The sequence below is a fragment of the Diadema antillarum genome, unplaced genomic scaffold (genome assembly GCF_040938485.1).
Source record: "Diadema antillarum isolate AM-2024a unplaced genomic scaffold, OU_Dant_1.0 seq00001602_RagTag, whole genome shotgun sequence".
NCBI lineage: Eukaryota > Metazoa > Echinodermata > Echinoidea > Diadematoida > Diadematidae > Diadema > Diadema antillarum.
The window spans coordinates 683,696-696,468 of record NW_027272316.1 but is presented as its reverse complement, the minus strand read 5'-3'; the positions used below and the strand labels follow the sequence as shown (position 1 = coordinate 696,468).

The window sequence follows — 12,773 nt, the reverse complement described above, 5'->3', positions numbered from 1 at the left end:
TTTCTTCTAGATTTATACCACTCCTGCACAAGTTTGGTCTTTCTTTTATGAATATGAAAGTGATACTTAAAAGGGAACGTCCCAGTTAAGCAAAAGCTCAAGCTCATTTTACAGAGCTTGGAAAATCGTAAGCAATTGCTAGCAAGAGCAAGCAGAAGGTCTGTTTTATGCATACATTTTTATTTAAAGCAAATGCTTGGTCTCTAAGCAATTGCTTGTAGGCAGCAAGCAATTGCCTGCGCTTCCAAGCAAAAAGCTTTTGCTCGCTAGCAATTGTTTTTTTATGCATACGGATTCAAGTAAAAGGCTAGCACAAGCAATTGCTAGATTCCATGCATCCGGCCCATTTATATCATTTGGACTGTTCTCATACCTGTGGCATGAGACATGAAAGGCCTTTACTTACATACACTTGTGCAGTCGGCACTGCTGTCTTTGACTGGACTGTGGCCTGCAGCTGCTCAAGTCTGGCCCCAAGTTGGGTTTCAAGCATCTCCACTTGTTGGGCACAGCTGATGACATCATTCTACCAAAGGAAGGGGGAAAAAAAGAGAAAAGAACTCCTGATGCAACTTATCATACTCTTTAAGCACAATGTTTCAAACAGAACCACAATATTGACATTTACAAAAAGTGGAATTTTCCATTATTAGACATTGAGAGAATAAGCAGTGATGATTACATCCATAATGTATATTTCATGATTCTATAGACAGACAACTCCCCCTGCAAAAAAGCCTTATTGTGAATTGGATGGAAGCCCCCCTTTTTTTTTCTATGCAGCATACAGTATGCATGTATGTTGGCAAGCACTGCAAAGTGTCTGAATGTACCAGAAACTCTTGTAAGGTGTATCCCTTATTACCTCCGCCAAGGGAAGAGGTTGTGTTTTCGTTATCATTGGTTTGTTTGTTTGTCCGTGTACAAAATAACTCAAAAAGTAGTTAACAAATTTGGATGAAACAAGTAATAAATTATTAAATGTTGGTAGTGATCCGATAATTTTTTGGGAATTTATGAAGGATTTTTGATATTATGACAGGTAGGGTGAATGAACTTGGGAGTTCAAGCTGCGCTTTTTTGAGGTTTTCAAATGCGGACTAAAGTGCATGTTCTAGTTTCTGCTAGGGCGAGGCGCGCTGCGCAGCTAAGGATTTATGACGTAACAAAGGCCACTGGGAAATCAGGTGATTCTTCAGCATGTATTCCTATGGGTGGAAATCACTGATTTCTATGGAAGAACCCAAAGACCTTTTCCCAGTGGTGTAGAGGAGAAAAATCTCTTTGGGAAGAGCAAGATCATCGGTGGAAAGTAGCTGCTTAGTGGAGGTATGCGCTCTCAGAGTGCTTTCCTAGTTTAACCTGTGATCTTTAATACAAAACAGACAAAAAACCTGCCCTAATAGCTGATCATGTTACTGACACGAAGTCATGACTGTGATCTTCAACTGTAAGCAAAAACCATCAAGAACAAATCAGGTTTGTTTTCCTGAGTTGCTAAATTTGTTTGTCTGGCTGTCTCTTTCACTCACTCACTCCCTCATATTTCTGGCTATGCATAGCCTTTACTGACCCTACAAGTGGATGACATGCAAGCTATAATAACCAGAAATTTCCATGCGCATGAAATTGTTGCGCATTTCGCAAGGAGTAAAGGTTTGCCGAGGTAAAATACGGGTGAGAGTTTTTTGTTTACACAATGCATTGAGTGCCAGTGGCATTTCGTGAAAGTTTGCCAATTAGTGAATGAACAGCCTGAAACTGCCTGCCAATTTACTCCCTAAAACACCCAGAATGGCCCTCCGCTTTTATATAGTTTTACTCTTTCCCATTTTTATTGTTTTCAGATAGAAAATCTAATTACCTAATTTGAAAGATGTCAAAGGCAACAAAGCATGTCAGAATTATATCTGTGACACAATATAATACAATAAATACAATTATGTAATTTGAAAGAGGTCAAAGGTTAACAATTTAAAGCATGCCAGAATTATTTCAGTGACACACGAGTCTCTTGGTAAAGTCTTAACCCGTTGAGGACAAGTCCCAAGTATACTCGGGCAAGTGTCTATGTGAAATACGAGTTGTAGCAAAATTGAAATGTCCTCAACTAGTAGGCTTGCTAAGGGCGAAAAAAGGGGTGATCGCTGCATTTTATAGTACAAATGTCCTATTTGGCACACATGTTCCTCTGTACAATTGGAATTTTTTCATCTAAAGAGACAATCTGTATCTATGCAAATAAGCCTTAATTTGCATAATTTATGCAAAAATACATATAAAAATTGTTTAAAAATATATGTGCATCCAGCGGAAATACCTAATTTCTTAGAAGTATTCTATAGAGTATGTGGAAACAATTCCTGTAAAAATTGATTTCATACCTATATAAATAAACATAAAATTTGCATAATTATGCAAGTTATTGTGCAAAAATCGGCATTTTTGAGAGAATTTCTAAACTATTAAGCACTGGATCTTGTAGTACAAAGTTTGAACAATGGATGGATGTTCCTTGGGTCAAAAGTAAATGATTCATCTGAAGAGACAAACTGTCTCTATGCAAACAACCTGTTATTTGCAGAATATGCATATCAATACCTACACATCTATAGATAATCAGAACAAACAAAAATTTGGCAAAAGATATTTGGCAAAATTTGGCAAAAGAGAATCTCTATTGGGTAATACATGTACAGCTGTATATATCAAGTTTCAAGAAAAATCCTGCTGGCATTGCATAAATATGAGGGAATTGAAATAGTGAAATCTTGAGGAGTTGACCTCATATCCACATGCTAAATGATCTAGTTATCGGGAAGCGTAAAGTGTAGACGTCGACTTTCATGTCGTCGCTCAAAATAACGTGCTCTTCATCATGAGCGAACGCGGCGTACACTAGCCTACACAAGCAGAGACTGAAGTTAGCTATCTAATATCATGCGACAAATCTTTCAAGTAAGACGGGAGAAAACAAAAATCAGTGGTCACATGATCTATGGCAAGTTTAATGAATTCGGGTGAGATACAGTTCCTAGATCACACAAACTTACCACAATAATTGCACATTGAGTTTGAGCTCCTGTGTGCATCCCCGTTGGCACAGTATGGGACGGCTAACTTCTGTTCTAGATTGTGCAGGCAGTGTTCACTACGATCTCTTATGAAGAGTGAGCTTGTTTTGAGTGACGACTTGAAAGTTGGCATCAATATTGATGTACTTCCCGATAACCGATTTGGTTCAAATTTAAGTGAGTACTTGGACACAAGCTATGAAGTATATCCTGTAATTTTGGTGCAATTTGCTTTGCTGGAATTTGAGATATCTACATGGATAGGACAGTACATTAACACCACTTACTACCTACACAGGCCTAGATCTAGATCTAGTTTGCTGGAAGTGGTCCTCACAAATTCTGCATAAAATAAGTCGTAGCAGTACGAATATTTCAGTGTTCCGATTCAGATGTTCAGTTTGGACGTGTCAGGGTTTCGAAGGTTTTTTCCGCGAATATGGAATAGCCAACAAAAAAGATAGACAGATTCCAGTTTTCTTGACAATTTCTATAAATGATGACATAAATGGTATCCCGGGGTACCAAATAAAAATCAGCCATTTTGTTGAATTATTATTATTTTTTTAAAAGGTTGTACCCTGGGTGCCAAAAAGTGGGTAATTATTTTGGTGCTGAAGCTAGCGTGCGCTAGCCACTGCACTGCACTGCACTGAAGCACACGCAAAAAAAAAAAAAAAAAGTCACTAAAAAACTAGGGTGAAGACCCGATGCTTGAAGACGAACGATGAAGACACTTTACGGTGGAAATGCTTACACGGAAACATACAAGTGGGTGCCATACAAAGTACGATGTTCTCTCACACATGTAGATAATCTACATCGTTCAATAAAAAAACTCAACAAACACTCGAACAAAAACTCACCTCAAAATTGTTGCCAACGAGGTAATAACTTAACAAAAATGAACAAAACACTCTCAGAAGTATGATTGTACTCTGAAAATAAAGAGATATAATGATACGAAAGCAAGAGAGAGAAAAATGAGAGAAATGGACGGGAAACCTAGAGAACTTACGCCACACTCACTAACGTAATTCGACACAGGTAGGTAAACAGATCGTCACGCACGCACTCTCTGAGGAGATTGATATCATATACAGTGCGTAAGAAATCACTGCAGTTGCTAGGGCAGCAAAGATACATGCGCGCTGTAAATAAAGCACCCCACAAAATTCATGGGGTTTGGCGGGGATGGGTTGCCCGTTCATAACAATGTGTGTTGTGAGCAGAGCATTCATCATTTGTGCACACACGCTTGCTGCGCTGTGCCGTATGTTGTGTTCATATTGTGTTCATTATGCGAGTCGAGTCATGTGTAGTAGACAGGTTCATAATAGGTCATTCTCATTGATTGACAAACACTCATTATTAGCGCTACGCTTTCAGGTTCATAATAGGTCATTCTCATTGATTGACAAACACTCATTAGCGCTACGCTTTGAGCGTAAATTTTATTTTTGCCTCATGAAAATTTCATAGAAACGACAAAGAGGACATGCTGATGAGGAAAGTCAAGTTGTGAAACAAACACGGAATGCAGCTTTGCTTGTAAGATTTATATACCGGTATTCATCGGAGGATGGTTGCCTCCTTAGGTGCCTATGTGTAGTCCCATACATGCATAAATGTGGTAGTTTGTACTCCTGATTTGCCGGGCTGCATAGACCAATTTTGGTTTTGCCGCCGGAAAGGCCGCATCCCGACTTTTCATTTTTATTTTTCTGAAAAATACTGCGCCTATACGCCGGCAAATACGGTATTGCTAGCACAGCATACCATGCATGCATAGTATCACATGCAGTGGCATGGGAATGACTGTAGACGCACACACAGTGCATGCATTTCTCTGCGGCTGTCCTCGAGTGGACGTGAGGTGGTGCTACACAACGTGGTATCCCGGGGTACTACTGTATCCGGGGGTAACGCGTGATGCATCAAATAGTACTGGGCACATACTTCAGAAGCACAGCCTACACTACAGGTATCTTGACGGTGCTATGCTACAATTACACACGCATGAGTGCTGTACAGCGTGTACACAAATGTATTGGTTGTACACACAAGTGTGACATGTAGGCCAATGAGTCGTCTGCTACTCGTTACAAATTTTAAAACGCACACGAATGCGAGCGCTTGTAATCAGCATATGAGTTGTGCATCTCTCACGTTGCGACATTTAGGCTTGTCACAACGGCGTAGCCAGGATTTCATCTTAGGGGGGGCGGTTAGTCTGCGAGGGAGCGAAGCGACCGAGCCCGAGCGAGCGGAGCGAGCGAGGGGGGGAGGGTGTGGGAGGGGGTTGTCCCCCCTCCCACGGTAAGAACTTTTTGCATTTTGATGTTGCAAATGGTGCAATTTGATGCATGTTTTTGCGCGTTTTATCGACGTGAAACAGTCCCACTTGTTTGTGGTAGCAGTTTATTTTGATGTAGATTATTATTGAACAATTTGCCTATAAAATTGTATAATGTAGATACACTTCCTGTATTAATTCTTTTCACTGAATATCATGAACGCGACTGAACCCGAGCGAGCGGAGCGAGCGAGGGGGTTGGGGAGGGTGTGGGAGGGGGGTGTCCCCCCTCCCACGGTAAGAAATTTTTGCATTTTGATGTTGCAAATGGTGCAATTTGATGCATGTTTTTGCGCGTTTTATCGACGTGAAACAGTCCCACTTGTTTAAGGTAGCAGTTTATTTTAGTGTAGATTATTGTTGAACAATTTGCCTATAAAATGGTATGATTTAAGTACACTTCTTGTATTAATTCTTTTCACTGAATATCATGAACGCGACTGAACCCGAGCGAGCGGAGCGAGCGAGGGGGGAGGGGAGGGTGTGGGGGGTGTCCCCCCTCCCACGGTAAGAACTTTTTGCATTTTGATGTTACAAATGGTGCAATTTGATGCATGTTTTTGCGCGTTTTATTGACGTGAAACAGTCCCACTTGTTTAAGGTAGCAGTTTATTTTAGTGTAGATTATTATTGAACAATTTGCTTATAGAATAGTATAATATAAGTACACTTATTGTATTCTTTTCACTGAATATCATGAACGCGACTGAACCCGAGCGAGCGGAGCGAGTGAGGGGGGAGGGGAGGGTGTGGGAGGGGGGGGGGGTGTCCCCCCTCTCATGGTAAGAACTTTTTGCATTTTGATGTTGCAAATGGTGCAATTTGATGCATGTTTTTGCGCGTTTTATCGACGTGAAACAGTCCCACTTGTTTGTGGTAGCAGTTTATTTTGATGTAGATTATTATTGAACAATTTGCCTATAAAATTGTATAATGTAGATACACTTCCTGTATTAATTCTTTTCACTGAATATCATGAACGCGACTGAACCCGAGCGAGCGGAGCGAGCGAGGGGGTTGGGGAGGGTGTGGGAGGGGAGTGTCCCCCCTCCCACGGTAAGAAATTTTTGCATTTTGATGTTGCAAATGGTGCAATTTGATGCATGTTTTTGCGCGTTTTATCGACGTGAAACAGTCCCACTTGTTTAAGGTAGCAGTTTATTTTAGTGTAGATTATTGTTGAACAATTTGCCTATAAAATGGTATGATTTAAGTACACTTCTTGTATTAATTCTTTTCACTGAATATCATGAACGCGACTGAACCCGAGCGAGCGGAGCGAGCGAGGGGGGAGGGGAGGGTGTGGGGGGTGTCCCCCCTCCCACGGTAAGAACTTTTTGCATTTTGATGTTGCAAATGGTGCAATTTGATGCATGTTTTTGCGCGTTTTATTGACGTGAAACAGTCCCACTTGTTTAAGGTAGCAGTTTATTTTAGTGTAGATTATTATTGAACAATTTGCTAATAGAATAGTATAATATAAGTACACTTATTGTATTCTTTTCACTGAATATCATGAACGCGACTGAACCCGAGCGAGCGGAGCGAGTGAGGGGGGAGGGGAGGGTGTGGGAGGGGGGGGGGGGTGTCCCCCCTCCCATGGTAAGAACTTTTTGCATTTTGATGTTGCAAATGGTGCAATTTGATGCATGTTTTTGCGCGTTTTATTGACGTGAAACAGTCCCACTTGTTTAAGGTAGCAGTTTATTTTAGTGTAGATTATTATTGAACAATTTGCCTATAGAATAGTATAATATAAGTACACTTATTGTATTAATTCTTTTCACTGAATATCATAAACGCGACTGAACCCGAGCGAGCGGAGCGAGTGAGGGGGGAGGGGAGGGTGTGGGAGGGGTGTGTCCCCCCTCCCACGGTAAGAACTTTTTGCATTTTGATGTTACAAATGGTGCAATTTGATGCATGTTTTTGCGCGTTTTATCGACGTGAAACATTCCCACTTGTTTAAGGTAGGAGTATATTTTAGTGTAGATTATTATTGAACAATTTGCCTATAAAATGGTATAATTTAGATACACTTCTTGTATTAATTCTTTTCACTGAATATCATGAACGCGACTGAACCCGAGCGAGCGGAGCGAGCGAGGGGGTAGGGGAGGGTGTGGGAGGGGGTGTCCCCCCTCCCACGGTAAGAACTTTGTGCATCTTGATGTTGCAAATGGTGCAATTTGATGCATGTTTTTGCGCGTTTTATCGACGTGAAACAGTCCCACTTGTTTAAGGTAGGAGTATATTTTAGTGTAGATTATTATTGAACAATTTGCCTATAAAATGGTATAATTTAGATACACTTCTTGTATTAATTCTTTTCACTGAATATCATGAACGCGACTGAACCCGAGCGAGCGGAGCGAGCAAGGGGGTAGGGGAGGGTGTGGGAGGGGGTGTCCCCCCTCCCACGGTAAGAACTTTGTGCATTTTGATGTTGCAAATGGTGCAATTTGATGCATGTTTTTGCGCATTTTTTCGACGTGAAACAGTCCCACTTGTTTAAGGTAGCAGTATATTTTAGTGTAGATTATTATTGAACAATTTGCCTATGAAATGGTATAATTTAGATACACTTCTAGTGTTAATTCTTTTCACTGAATATCATGAACGCGACTGAACCCAAGCGAGCGGAGCGAGCGAGGGGGTAAGGGAGGGTGTGGGAGGGGGGTGTCCCCCCTCCCACGGTGAGAACTTTTTGCATTTTGATGTTGCAAATGGTGCAATTTGATGCATGTTTTTGCGTGTTTTAACGAGTTGAAACAGTCCCACTTGTTTAAGGTTGCAGTATATTTTAGTGTAGATCATTATTGAACAATTTGCCTATAAAATGGTACAATTTAAATACACTAGTCTTCTTGTATTAATTCTTACACTGAATATCATGAACGCTGTCTGTTCAGCAATCAAACAGAAAAAGCATGCACACGAGGGTGTAGATAGGGGCATATCCCCTCCCACACGAAGGTGATTTTGCGTTTTCAGACCTGAAATTCAGCGATCTGGTGCAAATTTTTGGTGCAATACTTTTTCATCGAAGTGTTAAAATCACGGAATTTAGCTCTTATTCCGAATGTGCACCATCTGTGCGTATGTATAAAGTCTAGTGAGGTAGAGCTTATAGGGGAAGGGGGATTCCCCCTCCCGCTCGTGGAGCTTTTGCGTTTTTAGAATTGAAATAAAGCGATCTGGGTTATGCCACAGTCTACTTCTTTGCATGGCGGGGGGGGGGGGGGGGGGGGGGGGGGGCGAGCAGGGAGAAGGCGTGGGCGAGTGTTATCTCCACCCTTCCCTTCCGATGGAGCTTTTATCTTTTTAAGGTTGAAATTGAGATATCTTGATACGCATATTTGATGGAATCAACATTTGGGAAATCACCACAAAAAAAAAAAACAAGAGACCCGCGGGTCTAGCGCTCACCTGAGTATCGCAAGTTCACTTTTCACGCAGTCACTAATCTAAATTATTCACAGCTCTACCAAAATTTGACCAGGCATTCTCAAGTAGAAGATGAAAATGTACAATAAGGGCCCAATTTTTTAAAGATTCCTTAATTTGGGGGGATTGGGGCCCCCTGGGGCCCTCTGGGTGGGGCATGGTGCCCATTTTGATAAATTGAGATCCTGACCCCCTAGGGATGCTACCTGCCAAGTTTGACAAAAATCCATCATGAGGTTTTCAGGAAGAAGATGAAAATGTACAATTCAGGCCCCCATTTGGACCCTTCCAACCACCCCTCCCCCCCCCCCCCCTACCCAAGAGGGGCACCCCTGGATCTCCTATGAACAAACTTGAAACTACAGTCATTAATGTACTCACTCATAGTATTATCTCAGCTCTATAACTTCTGATTCTAGAGAAGATTTATAAAGATTCCTTCATTTGGGGGGTTTGGGACCCCTGGGGGCCCCCTGGGTGGGGCATGGTGCCCATTTTAACAAATTGAGATCCTAACCCCCTAGGGATGCTACCTGCCAAGTTTGGTGAAAATGGGTGATGGGGTTCTCAAGAAGAAGATAAAAATGTACAATTTAGGCCCCATTAGGACCCCTCCTCACCCCCTCCCCTGGGTCCCAAGGGGGGCACCCCTGATTCTGCCATGAACAAACTTGAAACTACAGTCATCAATGTACTAACTCATAGTATTAACTTAGCTCTATCACTTCTGGTTCTAGAGAAGAAGATTTTTGTGGATTCCTTAATTTTGGGGGGTTTGGGCCCCCTGGGGGCCCCCTGGGTGGGGCATGGTGCCCATTTTAACAAATTGAGTTCCTAACCCCCTAGGGATGCTATCTGCCAAGTTTGGTGAAAATGGGTGATGGGGTTCTCAAGAAGAAGATAAAAATGTACAATTTAGGCCCCATTAGGACCCCTCCTCACCCCCTCCCCTGGGTCCCAAGGGGGGCACCCCTGATTCTGCCATGAACAAACTTGAAACTACAGTCATCAATGTACTAACTCATAGTATTAACTTAGCTCTATCACTTCTGGTTCTAGAGAAGAAGATTTTTGTGGATTCCTTAATTTTGGGGGGTTTGGGCCCCCTGGGGGCCCCCTGGGTGGGGCATGGTGCCCATTTTAACAAATTGAGTTCCTAACCCCCTAGGGATGCTATCTGCCAAGTTTGGTGAAAATGGGTTATGGGGTTCTCAAGAAGAAGATGAAAATGTACAATTTAGGCCCCATTAGAACCCTTCCCCACCCCCCTCCCCTGGGTCCCAAGGGGGGCACCCCTGATTCTGCCATGAACAAACTTGAAACTACGGTCATCAATGTACTAACTCATAGTATTAACTTAGCTCTATCACTTCTGGTTCTAGAGAAGAAGATTTTTACAGATTCCTTAATTTTGGGGGGTTTGGGCCCCCCTGGGGCCCCCCTGGGGGCCCCCTGGGTGGGGCATGGTGCCCATTTTTACAAATTCAGTTCCTAACCCCCTAGGGATGCTACCAGCCAAGTTTGATGAAAATCGGTCTTGGGGTTTTCAAGAAGAAGATGAAAATGTAAAAAGTTTACGCACGACGCACGACGCACGACGGACGCCGGACGAAGGGCGATCGCAATAGCTCACTTGAGCCTTTGGCTCAGGTGAGCTAAAAAAAAACTGATGGGGGGGGGGGGGGGCTGAGGGAGGAAAGGGTTGATTAAAAGGGGAAATTCCCCTTATACATGAGGGAACCTTCAGTTTTCGGAATATAAGTGATAAGTCTTGTGCACTCAGAATTTATTCAGAATTTTTTGTAAATCTAAAAAGTGTACTTAGCTAGGGAAAGAGGCACAGAGGGGGAGGGTTTGGGAGGGGGTATCCCCCTCCCAAGCACGAGAGATTTTGCATATTTTGAATTGAAATTCAACGATCTGGTGCACACTTTGAGTGAAATATCAAAAAATATATATCTTATTTGATGAAAGGTTGCAAAGGAGACCCGCTTCATGTGCATGCATACAGTATACACGCATTTTTTTTTTCCGCCTCCCAAATCCCCGGTCCAAATCTTAGGGGGGGCGACCGCCCCCATCGCCCCCCCCTGGCTACGCCAGTGGCTTGTCAGCTCATTAGCGTAAATCGCACCAATAAAGGCACATTTTCAATTTGAAAATGCAGACTAAACTGTGATGAAATTCCAGTTTTATTTGCACAGCTAGGTCTTTTTGGAATTAGAAGAGCAACATATTACCTAAAAATAAAATGCCACAACAGTCTTCTTTTAAGCAACTGATGATGAAGTTGTATGATCTGTTTGTTGCGAATTGATTTCTAACTCGGGTGATCAGATGATCTTCAAATGTTTGATCTGTGCAGATTTCACCTTTGGGTGACAATAATGATACACTACCACTTGCTACCTAAACTTTCAAAGGATGGTCTCCTGCCTCACTCTCACACTATTTATACCCGCTATGCAATGACAGGAAACTTTCTTTGAAACTTCCTTCGTGCAAGAAGCAAAATATGCTCCCCTTTTTGACTCGCACTTCAACTTTACTAAATACAATACTAATTATACTTTATCGTCACTGGGATGACAAGACCTTGTATCTCAAATTTTGGCGATAACGATTTTTTTAACATTAATGGTCAGATAATCGGTTAAGTGATGTCCTGTCTAAATCCTAGCTGTCTTAACCTCCAAATGAAGCCACCAAAGTATGTCAAAGGAAAGGCTATCCGATTAGGTATAGTGCTTTGGTCGCCATGTTTTTTTTGTTCTACTGAACATTTGACATTTTGTAGATACGAGGTCTTGTCGCCCCAGCGACGTTGTAATTTATTTGCACAATTATGGAATTATCTAATGGTCATTGCTATCTATTCACACTACTTCAATTTTTTTCACTAACCTCTTGTTTTTTACATACTGTTTTTTACATACTGTTTTTGTGCAAACATCTTTTTCTTTCCATGCAAATGGTTTTATGACAATTTCATTCAAGATATATTTTGAAAACTTGATGATCATGTACTTGTGAAACCCTGTGTGTAAAAAATAATTTGTAAAGTAACAACACCCAAAGAACAATAAATACGAGATATGAAACTCGTCAGACTGACGAGTTAGGTGATACGCTTGGGGTCATCAGATGTCGGTCATCTGCGATCGACAAAGAAAAGAATGTGATATAGACACCTTGAAGTTATATTGAGCGTGCATGCAAAACCGTTTCTCTAACCTCTCGGTCACGGGACATCCACGGAAATGGTAAGGCAAAAAAGAAATGTATAGATATTACAGGGAGAAAAGTCAATGCCCACTCAACCAACGTGGCCGCGTGAACATGTATTGCATTGCTAGACGGAAATGCTAGACGGAAATGCGACTGATGTCGCTATGCCATTTCTGGCAACTTGGGAAAAATACGTGCCGTAAACATAAAACTTATAATCGGCTGGTTTTGATACCTTGCCTTTAATCACCATTTTCAGTGTGATGACGTCATCAAAGTACAAAACAATGACATGGTCTTGAAAGACAGTTGTTCAAAGTACAACACCTCCGTCGTCGTCATTACATACTATGATCGGTTTGACAAAGTCAGCCTGCAAAATTTTGCAGCAGTCGAAGCAATATGGTCTCCAACACAAAAAAGAGGGATATGGTGTGTGTGTGTGTCTGTGTGTGTGTATAGGTGCGTTTATATACGAATGTGATTTCTACATGGACGAATATGTAATACAAAATTGAAGAAAAAAAAAAGTAGAATAGCTAAGTATTTTGTTTCGTGATCTTGTGGGGTTCGAACCCGCACGTGTGCAACCTCACGTCTCTGAGACGTCGCCTTTAACCACTCGGCCATACGTCTCGACGAGAAAATATGAGGAACGTAAACTTAAG

At 41.8% G+C, this 12,773-nt stretch overlaps 1 protein-coding gene across 1 annotated transcript in view; it reads right to left on the bottom strand.

The window, feature by feature from the left end:
- LOC139711010 (cilia- and flagella-associated protein 206-like) overlaps positions 1 to 12,773 on the bottom strand; it is a 205,095-nt gene that overhangs the window by 79,486 nt on the left and 112,836 nt on the right. Inside the window, exon 8 of the mRNA XM_071622927.1 lies at positions 407 to 526. Within this exon, the coding sequence (XP_071479028.1) occupies positions 407 to 526 (120 nt within the window). The remainder of the gene's footprint in view (positions 1 to 406; positions 527 to 12,773) is intronic.